This window comes from Chiroxiphia lanceolata, chromosome 1 (genome assembly GCF_009829145.1).
Source record: "Chiroxiphia lanceolata isolate bChiLan1 chromosome 1, bChiLan1.pri, whole genome shotgun sequence".
Classification (NCBI taxonomy): domain Eukaryota; kingdom Metazoa; phylum Chordata; class Aves; order Passeriformes; family Pipridae; genus Chiroxiphia; species Chiroxiphia lanceolata.
Window position 1 is genome coordinate 129,849,986 of NC_045637.1, and position 18,918 is coordinate 129,868,903.

The following is an 18,918-nucleotide window of genomic DNA, read 5'->3' on the forward strand; positions in this document are numbered from 1 at the left end:
AAATCATACATCCTCAGCAAACGCTTCCAAAGGTGCGAGCTTTGCATGCACTCCCTCTCCCAAACCAAATGAAGCAGCTATAAGGCAGTGCAAGTGTCTTAAGCTCTTTGCACTGGACAGCACGCAAGCCACACAAGATCTGCAGAGACAGGATTTCTGATGGCTGCGAGTCGCCCTCATGAGCCCAGCGACGCCCAGCAGCGCTGCTGGTGCACGCTTTTCTTCTCAGCGCTCCGGGGAAGGAGCCAGAGCCAGGACTGCTCGGCCTGCGAGCTCCTGCCCTGCCGCGGGGCAGCCCGAGCCGGGGCCGCCAGGAAAGGCCGCTGTGCGGGTGCGGATGCGGATAGGGATACAGATGCGGATAGGGATACAGATGCGGATAGGGATACAGATGCGAGTGTCAATGCAGATGTGCATGCGGGGCCCGCCCGTGCTTCCCCCCCCCCCCCCCCGCTTCGCCGGCCCTGCGGGCAGGAAAAGGGCGGAAGGGCAGGGCAGGGAAGCACATGATGAAACTTCGCGGTGTGTTTCAACAGCAGCTGGCGGCGGGGGAGGAGCCGGCGGGAGCCGCCTCTTCCATCCCCCGGCGCGGTGCGGACGGCGGCTTTCCGTGCGCCGGCGGCCGGGAGCGGGTGAGGCAGCGGAGCGGGTGAGGCAGCGGGCCGCGGGGCTGTGCCGGGCAGGGCCGGCCGGGAGCCGCCGCCCCAGGATCGCGGGCCGAGCAGAGCCGCCCAGAGCGGCCTGCGGGGCAGCGGCCGCGGGGCCCGGCTGGCGGGGCCGGCGGGCCCGGAGAGCGGCAGCCGCCGGAGGGAGGGATGGCCGTGCCCAGGGAGCCCGGGACAGCAGCGTGCGCCGAGGGAACCTGCTCTCGGTACTCGCGGCCGCACGGAGACCGTGCGTTCCCGGGAGGACGCTCTAGCTGGTGGGAGAGCCTAGCTCCATGTGCTGAGGGTGAGGTGCGGAGCGCCATCACTTGTCCAGATGGGAAAGATGTGGAGGGAGGGAACAGTGTGGCAGTGCCGTGCTCGCATTGGCACGCCTTTTACAGCCCCAGAGTCCCGGGAGCTGTAGGCTTTGTGGCTCTCTGAACCCTAATCCTAATGGCCCTTTCGGGTTGAGGTCCCCAGCAACATCACTTGATCTGGAGGTCCCCGCTGCAGCCCACCTGTACTATTAGAGGCCTCTACTGTTACTCTGAGAGCTATGAGGCCTGTGTATATCTCCAGGGACACTGGGACTGCAAAAGGCGTGCCGGGGCGAGCACGGCATTGCAGCATCAATTGCTCCCTTCACATCTTTCCCATCTGGGGCTACCACGCTGCTGGGGAACTCCAGTCTAAACCCATTCTCTTTTAGGTTGAAACCATTCCTCCTTGTCCTGTCACTACGGGTCTTGCTAAAGAGCGTCCGTCTTTGTTATAAACCCCCTTTGTATGTAAAGGCAAGAAATTGAAAGGACCATTAATGTTTCTGCTGAGATGATGTTACTTCAAGAGATCATACTATATTCCCAGTAATTACTCGTTTTATTTGTGCTCTGTGAAACAAATCATAGGCAACCTTGCTGTATCTAAAAGTAAAAATTAAACCTAATTTCTTGCTGTCCAAAGTTTGTTTATCATACTCTGGGCAAGCCAGGTTTTACTTAGTAAAGTCTGCTATTCTCTTGATCAGTCTTCTTGGCAGTTAAGTGATTAATAACCTACATTTGTTATCTGTGTTTTGTAGGTATGTAGTGGGTTGACCTTGGCTGGATACCAGGTGCTCACCAAGCCACTCTATCACTCCCATCTTCAGCAGAGTGGGGTGGGTGGGGGAAGAAAATATGATGAAAAAAGCCCAACACAACCTCATGGGTTGAGATAAAGGCAGTTTACTAAAGCAAAAGTGAAGGTCATAAGCAAGCAGAAGAAAAAACCCAAAGATTTTATTCTCTCCTTCCAATCAGCAAGTGACATCTGGCCACTTCCTGAGAAGCAAGGCTTCAGCACACATAGTGATTGCTCTAGAAGGGAAACGTCATAAATAACAAATGTCCCCCTTCCTTCTCCTTTCCCTTAGGTTTTTTTTTATCTGAGCAGATATCATATGAAAAGGAATATCCCTTTGGACCATTTGTGTCAGCTGTCCTGGGTGTGTTGCCTGGCTATGATCAGACAATATCTTGCCTGCCTCCGGCCTACTGGTGAGGGGGGAATTGGAGTGCTGTGGGAGCACTTCTCAGCAGTAGCCAAAACCCTGATGTGATACTATCACCTCGCTAGCTACCAGTACAAAACACAGCACTGTGAGGGCTGCTGAGGGAAAAATGAGCTCCCTCTCAACCAGACTCAACATAAAGTGTCAGCTCTTGCTTGTAATGTTCATATCTTTATTGAACAGGTTCTCCACTTGCGCGTACAACAACAGCCTCACAATGTGCGGGATCTGGGCCCTGTTTGGGAGCGATGAATGCCTTTCTGTCCAGTGTCTCAGTGCCATGAAGATAGCACACAGAGGTCCTGATGCATTTCGTTTTGAGAACGTCAATGGTTTCACCAACTGTTGTTTTGGTTTCCACCGCCTTGCAGTTGTTGATCAGTTATATGGTATGCAGCCTATCCGGGTGAAGAAATTCCCGTATCTGTGGCTGTGTTACAATGGAGAAATCTACAATTTCAAACAAGTAAGTGTTGTATGGATGATACGGCTTTTTTTTATTTGTCTTTTTTTAAATTTTTTTATTTAAAAATTAGTGGATATTCAGAAAATCTTTAAAATGTGGTAGAGTAGAATGTCAGAAAAAAATTTAAAGTTGGTAAAGGAGTAATGATGAGCTGTGAATCTGGTGGCTTAGTAACATACTTAGTCTTTAATACTAAAAAATCACTTTTTAGTTGACAAGGGGAATAGGTATTTGTATGTTCAGGTTCGATCAATTTTAAATAAAGATACATTCTTCATTATCTCTTGGGTTGGGGAATTTCAAACTTCTTTCTCCCCTTTTCTCTTCATAATGCAAATGCTTTTAGACTGTCTTGCTCTTCAGTTATTTTGGGTCGTCAAACTCCAAGTTGTTTGGTATTGCATTTTTATTATTGCATATTAATCTAGGTGGGATATGTCACTTAAAATATATTCATGTATAGTATGCATGCTTATATATTTATGTAAAAGCAATAAGCATTAAGGAGATGTTTCCATTATGCTACCAAAGTCCTTAGGTGTCTGCAGCAAAAGCCAGATTCTTTGTGGGGTTTTTGAGAGCCACCTAAGTAAGTCTCTTAGGCACAAAACTTTACTTACTTCCTGAAGTGTCCAAATGTCCCTGATGGGCTAAACATTGTCAGTGGGCCTTCATCCCTTTGCTGAGATGTCCATGCTGCCTGTGTTAGTTGGGAAGATGATTCAGATAATCCAAATTCGATGTATAAAGCAGCTTAAAATTGTGTCTGATTCGGAATCATGCTGAATGAATGTTTAAAGTGTATCATATACCAAGTGTGATAGTATCAGAAATGTATGAATAATCTGAGATGTCATAGTATTTCTAATATCACAGTTTTGAAGTCGGACTCAGGATTCTCTTAGTCATGTCAGTGACATCAGTAGTGTCATTGAGAATTTGACTGAATAGGAAGGAGATTTTGTCTTTTTTCCCAGTCTTCAGGTATCTGACTGTTTGACAGATGAGATAAACTTTGCCCTGCAGTAGGTGTGAAATGTACCAACAGTCTGTAATACTTGCAGTGTTTTGCATTGTGGCTTTTCTGCTGTGAAAGCAATAAGAATTACTCTCCATCATGCTACACACAGTCTCAAATGGACTTTAATTATGCAAAACTTGCATTGCCATCTGCAGGAATTTATTCGGTCATTGTCACTACATTATGTATCCTCTTTCTTTATAATGAGACTTTTCTTTCAAGCTTGTGGCTGAAACTTATCTAGGAAAGGATCATTGGAGAAACAGGTGTCTTGTTTAGGGCAGTGACTTAGTTATTTTAATGTTGGCTCAATTTGACCTAAGACTGCCCCATAAATAACAAAACCAAAGAATTTAAGTTAAAATGCTAAAGTATTGGGTTTGTGGGGTTTCTTGTCTTGTTAGTGTTATATTGAAAACCTCTACTTCTCTTTGTCTTGTACATATTGAAAGGACTTTTAGAGAAGCACCACAAGAACATGTAGAATATTTGGACTGACCTAAGTCTGACAGCTAATTGCTTCCTTCCCCACTCCATCTGCACAGGCAGAGTGAAAATGCTAGTTTGAGGAATGGAGGGAGATTAGGCAGAAGGACATTCTCTGTGCATAAAAAAAAAACACTGAGGAATTGCAGTGACTGCATAAGTAAACCAAAGTTTCTTTCCGAAATACTTTACCCTGCAGAGATGTTGCAAGTGTCTATGTGTTTAGAGTTGTTTTTTTAATTTTTGAGACAATGGCTGGCTAGTGCTTCTGAAGACCGGGGTCATGTGTTTGCAGCTTCACATCCTCAGATAGAAGTGTATCCCTGAAAACTTGCTGTAATGTCAATTCCTTAAGACTACAGAGTCAGTCTCACTGCCTAAGAGATCATACTGGATAATACTTTTGTAGTGGGTTTACCCTCACTGGATGCCAGGCATCCACCAAAGCTGCTCTATCACTCCTCCACACAAGTGGATGGGGAAGAGAAAATATAGTGAAAGGTTCATGAGCTGAGATAAGGACCGGGAGACATCACTCACCAGTTACTGTCATGGGCAAAACAGACTCAGTTTGGGGATATTAATTGAATTTATTGCCAACAAAATCAGAGCAGGATAATGAGAAGTAAAATAAGTCTTAAAAAAGAAACCTTCCCCTCACCCCTCCCTCCTTGTCAAGCTCTGCCTCCTCCCCCCCAGGGGTGTAGGGAGATGGGGTGTGGGGGTTATGGTCAGTTCATCACATGTTGTTCCTACAGCTGCTCAAGGACAAGATTCCTTCCCCTGCTCCAGCATGGGGTCCCTTGCACAGAAGACAATCCTCCATGAACTTCTCCAATATGAGTCCATCCCACAGCAGCAGTTCTGCATGAACTGCTCCAGCGTGGTTCACTTTTCCACGAGGCTGCATTCCTTCAGGCGCAGGCTGCTTCAGCTCTGGTCCCCCACAGGGCCCCAAGTCCTACCAGGAAACCTGTTCCAGCATGGGCTCCCCTTTCTGCAGGTCAGCAGATCCCTGCCAGGATACTGCTCCATCATGGGCCTCCTGTGGAGTCACAGCCTCCTTCAGGCACCCACCTGCTCTGGCATGGGTCTCCTCCATGGGCTGCAGGTGGATCTCTGTGCCGCTGTGGACCTCCATGGGCTGCAGGGGCACAGCTGCTTCACCATGGGCTGCACCACGGGCTGCAGGGGAACCTCAGCTCTGGCACATGGAGCACCTCCTCCCCCTCCTTCACTGACCTTGGTGTCTGCAGAGTTGTTCCTCTCACATATTCTCACTCCACTCTTCCCTGGCCACAATTTCATCTGCACAAGAACTTTTTTATTTCTTCTTAAATACATTATCACAGAGGCATTACCATCATTCCTGACTGGCTCAGCCTTGGCCGGCGGTGGGTGTGTCCTGGAGCCAGCTGGCACTGGCTCTTCCAGACATGGGTAAAGCTTCTGGCAGCTTCTCACAGAAGCTGTCCCCTGGAGCTCCCCCGCTACCAAAACGTGGCCATGCAAACCCAATACAACTTGGAACACCAAAGTATAATTTCCTTCTTTGGTGGAAATATTTATGTAACTTTTGAAGTGTGATTTTACACAAAAAAATTGGTTTTCTTATTAAACAATTACATGAATGGTGTTGCTTTTTCAGTTAGTAAGCAGGCAATGTTTGCAAATGCTTATTCATGTTTTTCTTTATCTTTTTTCTTAGCTGCAGAAGCAGTTTGGATTTGAATATCAAACATTAGTGGATGGTGAGGTTATCCTTCATCTTTACAACAGAGGAGGAATAGAACAAACAGCGTCCATGCTAGATGGTGTTTTTGCTTTTATCCTTCTGGACACTGCAAACAGAAAAGTGTTTCTGGCGAGAGATACCTATGGAATCAGACCACTGTTTAAAGTGCTGACTGATGATGGATTTTTGGGTGTCTGTTCTGAGGCAAAAGGTAAAACTAGTTGTGTTTAGTGCCTAAATAATCTTAGGTATTGGTGTTGGAGACAAACTGCTTTGTCAGGCTTTTCTCCTAAGTGTGAAGAGAAAATGAACTGTAAGTTCAGTAATATATGAACTATATTTACTAGTATAAGAACTACACATCATTAAAACAAAAACCTCCAAGATGTTTAATTGTCATTAATATCTCTAAAATAACTTGTTTATTTAATTTTAGAATTCTGTGTTCTGGAATTATGGCAGTATTGAAATCAAGAATTTTTTTTATGTTACCCCAAAGTTAAATTCAGTCTATAGAGTTAGAGTAGATTTGTGCTACAATAAATGTATTAGACTTTGTTCCTGGTATTCTATAATGAACTGGGAAATAATGCCACAAGAACTGCTAATCTGTAAAAGCCATAATTTTGTAACCTTACTGAAATTGCCTGCAGCATTGGGTAATTTTCCAGTATCAGTTATTTTATTTGATGACAATTTTTTTTCCTTTGAGAGAATACATCCACTGCTCTGTTTTTTAAAGTAATCTTGGCACTTTCATAAACGAATCTGAACAGTGTCAAAAGGGAATTTATTGCCTAAAATGCACTTTGGCTAAAATTTACTTTCACGATCGCTTGTGTCTCTCCCATTTACTGTGTATCTATTTCATTATCAGACTGCAATATAGGTTGACTTCTCTAATAGTAGTACTGTGTACTAGTACTAAGAGCTGTACCATCTCTGCTTCTTGTGAAGGAAGAAGGGAAGTGAATGTTTTGGAGACTCTATCTTATAACCATTGCAGTGAATTACCAGTCCCTCTCTAACACCAATTCGGTATCTCTTTGAGGACTTCGTCAAGGGGCATCCAGGTCACCAGCAGGTGCTCAACATCCTCTTTCACAAGAGGAATGTAGATAAAGTTTGATTCTTGGCATTCAGTACCAGTGGAGTAGATCAGTCTGGAACCGGTGAATTATGAAATCACTAAATCAATGTCAATTAAGTTATCACGTCAGTGATGTTGTTTTATTTCAACCCCCTTGTTAGCTTGACTACACTTAATTTTAAATACAAAATCAGTTCATAAGTGTCATTTGAATTTTTATAAGCGTATTACACCTTGACCTGGACATCATGTGGTCAGTTAGAAAAGTGATCTTCTTAATGCTCACAGGGATAAATTGCTACTTGCCAATTAGTAAAACTTTCTGGTTTGTTTTCTCGGTTGTCTGCCTCAGCTTGAGACAGCTCAGATCTGTGTGTGCATCCTGCCAGAATCAAAGTCACGCTACAGCCAGGACTGACTCTGACTTAAAAGGGTATTTTTTAATACCAGATTTAGGGTCTGGAGAAAATATTTGTATATAGTTTTAATACAGAGGCTGTTGAGTGAGGTATGACTTAGGTCAAAAACGTTGACATTTTTCTTTTTTCCTATTTCGTGTGTAGGACTTATCAACTTAAAGCATTCAACATCCTTATGTTCTAAAGTGGAACCGTTTCTCCCGGGTCATTATGAAGTATTGGATTTAAAGCCCTCTGGCAAGGTTGCGTCAGTGGAATTAGTAAAATTTCATAGCTGTAAAGATGAACCGCTCCATGTTGCATGTGATACAGTGGAAGCTCTGCCTCCAGGTAGTACAGCAAAGATTTTGCTATGTATTCTGATTTAAAAGTGAAAAAGTCATAGTCGTTGAATATAAAATTTGTACTGATTGGTTTAAAAAAGTACCATTTAAGAAAAAGAATACCAACTTGGAAGAACTTTTAAAGTGTGGGGACTTTAGAGTTGTTCTTGTAGGCAGTTGTGTACAAAGATGGACTTGAATACCTTTGTTATCAGAGGAGATTCAGACAAATATCTTTGTTTCCTATTAGCATAATCCATTAAAGTCTAAGTAGCACTTTTTGGACTTTTTTCCCCTTCTCTTTCCTGTTTTGAACAGGCTTTGACCTTGAAACAGTGAAAAGCAACATCCGTATTCTATTTGAAAATGCTGTTAGAAAACGTTTGATGGCTCACAGAAGAATCGGTTGTCTTCTCTCGGGTAAGTACAAGAACCACAGTGATTCTGTGTCTTCTCTCTCTGTTGCCCATCCTCTGCTAGTTAGAGGAAAGTATATTGACTCTTCAGCTGTGATGTACCTGAAGTGATCTGAATCTTCATTTGCTTTTTATCTTCATTTGCTTTTTAGAACAGGCAACAGAGAACTTATTAGTTTGGGATAAAGTTCTCCAGTTTACAAATATCTTGAAAATCTTATGCTTTTAAAGTTTACTCTGGGCTGGGATCTTGGCTCGTTGAGACACCATTTTTAAATAAGAGGAAATAAATATAGTCTTATTGAAAAATCACTCAATATATTCTTAAATACATGAGATTTATGCTTACATTGGTGTCTAAAAGATAAATGTAATTATTATGTTCACTTTGCACAGATTGAGCCTAGAAAAAAAGCCTTGGCATGTTTCAGATAGCAGGAGGAATTGAAATTCTTACTTGTCACCTTTGCTATAGTCTTCATCCTAAACTCCCTTGATTTACCAAATTACAGGTAAATCAACTCCCTTGATTTACCAAATTACAAAATTATTTGCTGCACTCTTTTGCAGATGAGGTAATAGCATGTGGTACAGGAAGTTGTTCAGTGACTTAGCTGATCACTGTTGTGATCTGGTGGTTCAGTGTCACAGAGGTACTTTACATAGCTAAAGCTCTGTAGCCATGGGACCGACACCTTATTTCCTGAGTTTGTGTAGCACTTTTTACTTATGGTTAGAGTTCATGCTGTTCATGCATTCACTGAACATCAGTAATTACACTCTTTTGTCATGAACCCTAATAAATGTGCATCCGAATGAGAGAGAACTGACCAGGAGATACTGTTGGACCATTTCCCTACTATGGCATCATAGAAAGTAGGAAGGAGGTAAATTAAACAGGAAGATACGGAGAGCTGGGAGATCCAAATCTCAGTAAAAAAGCCTGTTTAAACCCCAGATTTCAGATATCAAATTAGAAGGTAGTCAGCAGCTCCTCAGATGCACATGCAGAAAGCTGTAGTAGCAAAACTAGGTACCTGTGCTGGCATAATACCAGAGTATTATGTTTTGAGTATGCTTGGCACATCATGGTTAGAGAATTGCTTCTGTTTCCAATCACAGAGGGAGTTCTGCAGCTTCACAGTGGAAGTTCAGTTTTCCTGATTTCTGCATCCTAAGCACTCAGTTTGTTTTCTGCGCTCTCCTTTTGTCAGATTCTGCATGTAATTTCAACAGGATTTTTTTTTTACAAGATAGCATGCCCACAAAGTGGATCAGGGTAAGAATTGATGCTAGTGCACTCAGCTGAAAAAACATGTGCAGATTGTAGGAAGCAAAGAGAAAAGAGTTTTGCCTCATGCTTGTCAGAACTGCAGGCAGATGTGGGCAAACAGGTACTGTGTTTTGCTCAGTACTTCAAAGGGGAGTAGCAAGTAGAACTAGTCAAGGATTAGCAGAACTAGCTCATGAGAATAAGAAGGTGGACCCTTAGAGTACTGGTTTTATTGTATTAGAGTATTGGTTTTATTTTTTACTTTTCCAAACTGTTCAAATCTTTTCACTGTCCTCTACAAAGATGAGGAAAAAAAGAATGATTGGGAAATGCTTACACTAAGCATTTTGGTTTGTTACTTAATTCTTTTTTATTCAAACAGAAGAAAAAACTTCCGTAGTCCTGTCAGTAGACCATCAAATGTGTAGGTAAGAAGAGGATAGGGAGCAGTTTTGAAATGAAGAACAAATCCCATTTTGGCAGAGTTGAAAAGGAACATGTTCTCTAGCAGTACAATGTGTTCAGTATACTTTCTGTGTATTTTAAAGAGGGATCTCTACTGATGCTTCTGACACCAAGTAACAGCTGTTACTAAAGACATTCTACTAAAGTTGCCTGATTCTCTTGTTAAGCAGAGGTAAAGGTACACTTGTATGAGAAGTACCTTGTATTCACACAGCTTAAAAATGAAGCCCACTCATAAGATTGCAATATCTAGATTCAGTGTTCTTAAGGGGGAAATAAAACATCATTCAAAAGCCTTATCAAATAATTTGTTTTGTTGGCAGGGGGCTTAGATTCCAGCTTGGTTGCAGCTGTTCTTCTGAAACTGATGAAAGAAATCAACGTCAGTTATCCATTACAAACCTTTGCAATTGGGATGGAAAACAGTCCTGATTTACTGGCTGCCAAAAAGGTATTCTAAGCGCTGCTTTCAGTTTGTTCTGAGCTGCTGAATGCTAAACTATGTATTAATGGTTCTAACTTCATGGTATGGCATTTATAGTAACACTGAATACTCATTTATTGCTAGGATGTAAATCAGTTTGCAGTAAATCATTTAGTACAACATTTGCTGCTTAATCTTACAAAAGAGACAACTGAACCTTATCTGTTTTCTCTTGAAATCAGAAGACTTTCATGACACAGTCCCATTGTGTTGTTGCCAAAAGGACAGTACTTTGGACTTGTCTCAATTCTGCCTCTGGGTTTTAGGGTAGATCTCCATTCTGTAGTTCCTATATGGCATTTGTATATATGTTAAATATTGCAAGTTAATCATCACTTTTCTGAATTAAGTTTTGTACAAACTGTTTGGCATGTGGGTTACCCCTTAAGTATGCAGGCTGTCATGACTTTTGAGCTGCTTTTTCTCTTAAGGGCAAATATCTGGAGTATTTAGAGCCTTTACAGATTTGGTTATGCTTTTGGCAAGCAGCTGGATGGTCTCTTGCAATCACGATTGAACACTGTAATCCGGGAGACTGTGTTCTCTCTGGTGAACGTACCACTGCAAGTCAGAGTGGCTGCTAAGTAACATCTTTTCTTGACCTAATGTCATAATTGTCACTGTAGCAGAAGGGAGCTGGTGCTTTTGCTCAATTTGTGTGTTTTAAACACAATGCATATTTATAAAATGTTCTAGTTGAAAAGGCATACGTGATTGTAACCTTTTACAAACAGGTGGCAGCACATATAGGCAGTGAACATCATGAAGTAATACTTAATACTGAAGAGGGAATTCAGGCAATAGAAGAGGTTATCTTCTCGTTGGAAACCTATGATATAACAACAATAAGAGCTTCAATTGGTAAGATTTTTTTAATGGTAATCTTTGGTTTATATCACCCAAATAAAATTTCATGCGAAACCATGTGGTCATCTGCTAGATCCCTTAGCTGACACAGAACTTGGGAACTGTGACTCTGAAGGTCTGCTTCCCAGTCTGATCTGTGATACCACACTGAGGCAAAAGCATTTACTAGTTTCCAAATCCCTGACTGCAAAAAACAACTGTCAAAAACTGTTCCTGAAGCTTTTGAGATGAAAAACAAAAGTTATATGAAGAAGAAACATTAAATCAGTAGGTCTAGGTTTTCTTCTCTGATGAGTAAGAACCTTGGAGAAAGGGGGGAAATTTATAAGTTATCTGAGATACTGAATGTTATGATAGCAGAACAATTATGATTACCCTTTTCTTGCATAATTTTTAAACTAATGGGAAGTATTTCTTGTCACCCTTTAGTAACACAGATTCTTATAAGGTATGTTTGATTCTGAGAAGTGAAGGAAGTCATCAGCAGCTTTTTACAAAGCATTACCAGCCTAATTGGAGTGAAAAACACTAATCCAATGCAATTCTGCATAATGCAAGCTACAACACTTTACCCAGTTAATCTTGTGTCATCCTAAAGTGTTGAAAAGTGTTATGAAACCAAATAGTCAACACAGTTTTCAAGGCTGAGCTCCCTGTGTGAAATCTGCTCCAAGAAGATAGGATTTGTGAAATACTGAATTTGTGAAATGTGAAATACTGAATGCAATTCTTTAAAAATTAAAGCCAACTTTTCATCTGTAATTTTTTCTTTGTGATTTGCTGCTTAGTATAAAAAATAATGAACTTGATCCTTTTCATTAAATTTGTAATACTTATGTTATAAAAGCATATTGTTCAGAAAGATGCATTGAGGGGAAGAAATAATTCTGTTTAATAAATAATTCTTTACAAAAAATTTTTAAAAAGAGCTTTATCCAGTTCAATCCACAGTGGCAGAGACTTAAACAGCAACTTTTAGTGGTAGCTTTGTTCCCTAAGGCTAAAGGGTTTATTCAGCACTATACTGGAATTAATCACATGCTTAATTTCAAATTGAGTCAAATCAGCTCCTCTGTGTGTTTCCGTGGGAATCCTTCAGCATTCTCAGGATCACAAATAGACACATCTTTCTCATATTTTGAGGGCTAAGTGTTTAGATACACAGTTTAGATGTATTTGCAGCACTTAGCATGGCTGATGATGGCTTTGAGTAGCAAGATATTATTTTACATTAGTTGTTTGCTACAGAAGGAAGTGGTGTAGGAGACAAACTTCTAAAATGCTAAGTTTAAAACTACTAGCTGTATATAGCATCATACATGTAGCTGTACTTTAATATACTTTTTTTTTTTTAAGGTATGTATCTTGTCTCCAAATATATTCGGAAGAAAACAGACAGTGTGGTAATTTTTTCAGGAGAAGGATCAGATGAGCTGACACAAGGATATATATATTTCCATAAGGTAAGTATATTCACTATACAGAAAGCCCTTGAGCTGCTTGTTCTCCTGTTCAGCAGAACATCTCTGAGATTTCAAGGTGTGATGTTTGAGAGTTGTCACAACTGTATATTTGCTGTTTTTTTTCCCTGAGGTGGCATAAAATCCAAGGGATTTGATCACCTAAAAAGTAACTTTTTAAATCTTCAGCAATTCCTGAGACTGTTACTTCTTGTATGTAGTTTTTGCTAGTTCTGAGATCACTCTGTGATCACTACAAACGCAGGACAGCAAGCAGTGGCTCCCTCAGTGCAGCTGTGTTCCAGCCATGTGCTCTATGCATGTGTTTGGTTTCAGGCACCATCTCCCGAGGACGCTGCAGAGGAGAGTGAGAGGCTTCTGAAGGAGCTCTACCTGTTTGATGTACTTCGTGCAGATAGAACTACTGCAGCACACGGGTAAAATGTACTCTCTTGAATGGTGAGGACTCATGGGATTTAACAGTACAAGAAGATCTTGAAAGTTCTGCTGCTGTTGAGGAAATTACAACAGTTAACTACTGGCTGAATAACTGATTCAGAATATTGTGCTGCAGGATAATTTTACTCCTGCTGTCTAGGTCTAAGCTAATCTAAGATAGTCATCAGTCTTCTGAATACAAGTAACAAATGGGGTGCACCCCATGTTCTGCTTGATCTCCGTTATCTTAATATAACTGAAGACATGACCCACTTTGGCAGAACAGGCATTGCTAATGTTCCAGGTATGCACAGGCACTCAGGGACCCTGAGCTCTGAGTGTGTGGGAAGCACAGTATATGAGGGCAGGCAAATCTGGTCATCAGTCGCATTTCTGTTCTAAACACTGTGACACAAACTTGCTATTGCAATTGCTACAGACAACGTTTTATGAAAGAAAGTTTTGTTGGACGAGTAAATAGAGGAGAAATAAAACTGAATCTAATTGCAACTGCTTACAGTACCTCTCGATTAATTGCATCTGCTTAGAGTAGCTCTTGATTCTTAGAGTAGCAGGAAAAGACTGTTGAGGATTTGTATGCCAAGATGAAATTGAAGATGTAGCCTGAAGGAATTTCAGCAACAGCAAAGCACACTGCAAAATTTAATCTAGTCTGTGACCATAGGGCCCACTCTTGCCGACCAATGCAGGAAATATCTTTTGTCTGGGACTGTACTGTTCTTTACAGAAGCAGTGAATTAGAAATACCAATATTCAGAGTTGAGGAGGGAAAGTGAGGTTATGTTTGACTTTGGGCTTTTTTGAGGTTTAGACGAAGAGGAATCTTGAATCTGATTATCAGCATGCATATAAAGAACTAAACCAACATACTGCAAAGAGAAAAGTATGTGTATAGTCAGGTAGCTGACTATAATAAAGAGGTAGTAGGATACAATATGTGTGACTGACACCTGAGTGACTAGTTTGTTCTCTGGGAGCAAGAGGATTTTTTTAATGTGTTTTTGCATAGGTATTGCAATGGTTGTTGCAAATCCTACAGTACTGTAGTCTTTAAATTCAGGGTACTAGAAGCTGCCCAGCATATGACATCATAAATCATCATGGTCTTTAATCTGCATGGGCCATACGCCTGAGTTTCCAAATTGGTGAATTAAATGCACATAGTCATAAATACGCAAGCCAAATTTCTTCTAATTAAAAGCAGAAAACCTAGTGTTTGTGTGAAAGACAGGAAAACTGTTGTGGAATTTGTAAGTAGAGGACTTATGGGATTAATTCAATATCTTTTCTGTTTATTCCTCCTGTTTAGCCTTGAACTTAGAGTCCCATTTTTGGATCATCGATTTACTTCTTATTATTTATCTCTACCAGCAGAATTGCGAATTCCAAAGGTATGTAAAACTAGGGTTGGATCCAAGTGTAAGTGTACAAATTCATTAATACGTGTTCTGAGCATGAGCAAATTGTTGACTTTAGTGGTTAAGTCCTCTACTCAAAGTCAGACATGCTCTTAAATATTTTGCTGGATCGTTGGACTACTTGGAACCCTTTTCTGACTAGACCTGAAAGGAAACGTTTCATAAGTTTTTAAATCCAGATTTTTGCACTTCCTCAGACTCATGACATTTTTTTTTTTTGTTCTGCAAACAGAATGGAATTGAAAAATACCTTTTAAGATTGTCCTTTGAAGATTCCAATTTACTTCCCAAAGAAATACTCTGGAGACCCAAAGAAGCTTTCAGTGATGGTATAGCATCAGTGAAGAAATCCTGGTTTTCTATTCTTCAGGACTATATTGATCAACAGGTACAATATCACTTTTTTGGGTCTTTCTCATTTAAGTGTATTAGATACGGTTGCCAAGGGGAGGCAGCTCACATGCTTAGTGGACAGAATAAATCTGGGTATATCATTTAATGTGAAGGAGCAAGGTAAACCTTAGTCAATGCTCTTCTAGGTATCTGAGTTGGTTGAAGGCGTTTGTAATGCTAGGTACAAAGAAATGCGAGAGCCTGACAGAAGTGATTGTGTAAGGAAATGAACATCATTTAAGTGTCTGCATTGCAAATTATATTATGTGTTGACAAACACAATTTCTGGGTTACAGGCAAAGCAGCTGCTTCAGCTGATGGCACTTGCATGAACTTACTCTGCTGCTGAGTAACAATATAATGACTTTATAATGTACTTTTTCGTTTACGTCATTTGTTTTTCAAAGCTGTTCCTAGCTAAGCCATTTTGCCTTTAAAGCCTCTACTTGCATTGCTAACCTGCATTTTGGCTCTGGACAAAGTATAATCCTCTCTGGAGTACAGAGGTAGTTTAATCCCCAAGAGAAAGGAATAACACCCTATTTACACCAGAACTCTGTTACACAGAAATATGTGTAATCAAGCCTGTGGATGGGTGCTTGTCTGTCCTATCACCATACCATTTTCTTTCTCTATATCCACAAGCAGGAAAGTAGTTGGGTCAGGCAAGTGTTGTGCTACCTGTTCTGAGCCTGTACTGTTGTAGGAGGAGCAAATTTATTTCACGGCCGTGAAAAGTCAGACAGCCTCTTGGCAATGGAAGTTGCTTTAGAAATTGCCTCAACTGGTACAACTATTCATCCTCCCTTTCAGAGCCAGCTTAGCAACTGCAGGTGTCTTTGCCTCTGCACCCCAGGTCTTTTGTTTCCAAGAGCTTGGTTATACAAACAGAGTCAACAGTTCTCCAAGTTGAAAAAAAACCCTAGGAAGCCACTTACGTGGCAAAGTGACTGCTTTAAGATTTTCCACTTGTTTCACAGCAAAGGCAAGGATAGGAAAGAAGTTTTTGTGAGTTTACTAACAAAGGTGGTTGTAACCCCAAATGGGCTTCACGTGTCATGCAGGAGAAATATCAACAGCGCTGGAAATACAGTTACATATTCATAAAGATCAAGGGAGTGTATGACAAAGGTTTGACCTGTCAAACCTCTGCCTCTGGAATAGACTTTTTTTTTTTTTTTTTGTAAACCTGTGGGCATTTAGTGGTTTGTGAATTCTTGTGTATCTTTAAAAGTTAAATGTATTTGCAGCTTAACTTGAATTTTGCTTGTGTCTGTAGGTTGATGACCTTTTGCTGGAAAAGGCAGCGGAGAAATATCCTTTCAATCCTCCAAAAACAAAAGAAAGTTACTACTACCGCCAGATCTTTGAAAAGCACTACCCAGGGCGAAGCAGCTGGCTGCCCCACTACTGGATGCCAAGATGGGTTAAAGCTACTGATCCTTCTGCACGCACATTGAAACATTACAAGTCAGCCACCCAAGAATAGGCTGTTGAAATAATCCCCCAAATGAAAGTGCTGCAAGCGTTTTGTGTGCACTGTTTTAAGAAAACCAAACGAATTATGCAAACCTAGATCTTAAATCATCTTTAAGATGTATTTTGACAATGCTATTGGAAATGAGAGCTTTCTGTAGTTAGTGTACTATTAAAGATTTACCCTGCTGTATCAAAACTTTGTAATTCATGGGAAAATACTTTATGGACAGAAAACTACATTATTTGACAACTCTGTTCCTTATGTGACCTCCATTGTATTCAGTTGCCTGGCAGTTATTTAATATATTTTAGTGTGAGCTCTGTTACAAGGACTTGAATCAGGCTGAGGGATGCAAACAGCTGAAGGCCATCTGAGCAAAAGGGAATTTGGCTGTAGCTGTTTAGTGACTTGTGTTGCTGGCTGTGGGACTTGGATAGTCTCTATATTATTCTGTTCTGAATGTCTTTCTACACACTCCTGAGAACCTCGGTGTAGTTTTCAAAAAGTATTTAGATATTCATAGCTATGCAGAGATGCTTACTTGAGATTATAATAGGTGTGGTACTGGGTATTAATTAAATGAATGGGAATCTTATTTGTTCCTGTGAAGCCACCGGTTGGCTGTTTTGAGTCTTATAAATATATCATGAGTCTAAAGATATTGTGGCTGTTACTGAAGAGCAGAACAGATAAGGGAAGCCAAGTTATGTCTTTGTTTCTAACTCAAGGAGTTCAATTTTTAAATTTATTTATTATTCTTGAAAAAAAGAAAGGCTGTTAACTGGATGATATGTGTCAGTCTGATGGAAATTGCATGAGTATTTTAAGAAATTTTTCATTTACTTTGAGAGTTTTTCCACCTGTGTGATGAAAAGGTTGACTGTGTTGCCGCTGAACTTTGCGGTGAACCAACCTTGTTAACTATAGATTTTAGTCAGACAAAGCGTCACCAATGACAGCGGGATCAGGTGCCTTGCTTGGAAGAATGGGAAAAAAGCGTCTTCACAAACTACAAGAACTTGTCATACTCTGTTGAAAAGCACCTGCGTTTTTCTCCAGGACAACTTTTTATTAACTACTTAGTCATGGAGGCTGCTTTTTTAAAGGTAACTTAAAGGTGGTCAAGAGATAGATATGTGTGCTACAGATTGACTTGATTAGCTTCGTGCTCTTTGTGAAGATAAGTCTGCTTTATTGTCCCTCTTGACTAGGAAACCAAAGCCATTTTTTATTTAAAAAATAAAATATATGCTGTTCTGATTTAAAATCTTCATGAAACATGACTGATGTCTATTTGTTACTGCACCCTAATCCTACATGTGTATTCTGGAAACTTTACTGAAACCTTTCGGTGGCATCAGAGCACTCGTGAACTGCCCAGTTATGGCCAATAGTGGCAATATTTTGACATAAACTTGCACGTATTAAGTTAATACATTTCCTGCATGCACTTATCTTTTTGGATTTCTTTGAAGCAATAAAGTATATTTTGAGGGAAGAGAGGAGTATAGATTATGTTGACTAGGTGCTGATGTGATAAGATTTACTACTTACTGTAAACTTCCCAAGGCTGAGATAAAAAAATAGCATTTGCCCGAAGTGAAAATAGGCTAAACACGTTTTTGGGTCATTACTCAAATGCACTTTCTTCTGCAATATTGTCAGGCGTTCAAGGAAATCCACCTAATTTTTTTTTAATTCCTAATTCACTGGGCATATACATATCAAGGCTATATTCTAGATAGGTGATCCAGTTATTTTAGCTTTTTAATGATGTGCAGAGGCAGAATACAGTGGTTGCTGCTTTATTCTTGTAAAAGGTAAAAATGCTAGGGATATCAGGAGTGTAAAATCTGTTCATTCCTTCTCCATGTACAGACTTGAATTCTACAGCCTTATTGGGCTTCCATGACACTGAACTTCCTCTTTTCTTTTTTCCTTTAAAACAAAAAAAACCCAACCAAAAAAAAAAAGGAAAAAACCCAAAAATGTAAGACAAAAAGATCCAGCTGTGCTGGATCATCTGCGAACTACGTACGTGTTTGTAGTTTGTCACAGGAGGGAATGGGATGCAGGTCCAGTGTGTAATGCTGTCTTGTCTGCTCTTCATCTTTGTTCCTGCTGTGGTTGCCTCTTTTTCCACTCCATTTCTTTTGGGTAAAATTAAGCTGGACTATTCTGACAGTAAGTAAGAGCCAGGGATCACTTGACAGGACTTTGGAGACCCTTAGTCCATTGGTCAGAGGTTTTTTATGTGGGATGGTCTGAAGCTATATAAAATCTTTGAAACTGTGTTTAAAATCACAGTCAAATGTAAAAGCATCCTATTTCAGTAGAATATGGGGAGTCTTTGTGAAGGACCTTTGGTGTGGGAAATATCGTCTACAAGGTGTGTAACTGTCTTCACCAAGAATAACAATAATATTAAAAAAACTTTATAAAACTAGGCTGCAGGAACCAATGT

At 40.5% G+C, this 18,918-nt stretch overlaps 1 protein-coding gene across 6 annotated transcripts; it reads left to right on the forward strand.

The window, feature by feature from the left end:
• The first annotated feature begins 236 nt into the window (after positions 1–236).
• On the forward strand, positions 237–17,727 carry ASNS (asparagine synthetase (glutamine-hydrolyzing)). Of its 6 annotated transcripts, none has more exons than XM_032684372.1 (12): positions 237–343; positions 2,383–2,665; positions 5,881–6,118; positions 7,561–7,746; positions 8,058–8,159; positions 10,217–10,344; positions 11,112–11,238; positions 12,601–12,707; positions 13,041–13,141; positions 14,473–14,554; positions 14,814–14,969; positions 16,254–17,727. In XM_032684372.1, exons 2-12 carry the CDS (start codon positions 2,417–2,419, stop codon positions 16,461–16,463), a joined length of 1,686 nt encoding a protein of 561 aa, XP_032540263.1. In that variant the 5' UTR covers positions 237–343; positions 2,383–2,416; the 3' UTR covers positions 16,464–17,727. The 6 variants fall into 6 exon arrangements, with proteins under 6 accessions (XP_032540263.1, XP_032540251.1, XP_032540258.1 ...); XM_032684360.1 differs by lacking the exon at positions 237–343 and adding an exon at positions 413–649; XM_032684367.1 differs by lacking the exon at positions 237–343 and adding an exon at positions 533–632.
• The last annotated feature ends 1,191 nt before the right edge of the window (positions 17,728–18,918 follow it).

Bases quoted from the DNA above. Each gene is read 5' to 3' on its own strand.
- ASNS (XM_032684360.1), top strand. From the start codon at position 507: ATGATGAAACTTCGCGGTGTGTTTCAACAGCAGCTGGCGGCGGGGGAG. The intron at 10,345-11,111 runs GTATTCTAAGCG...TTTTACAAACAG, and splicing joins ATTTACTGGCTGCCAAAAAG to GTGGCAGCACATATAGGCAG. The intron at 14,970-16,253 runs GTACAATATCAC...TTGTGTCTGTAG, and splicing joins AGGACTATATTGATCAACAG to GTTGATGACCTTTTGCTGGA.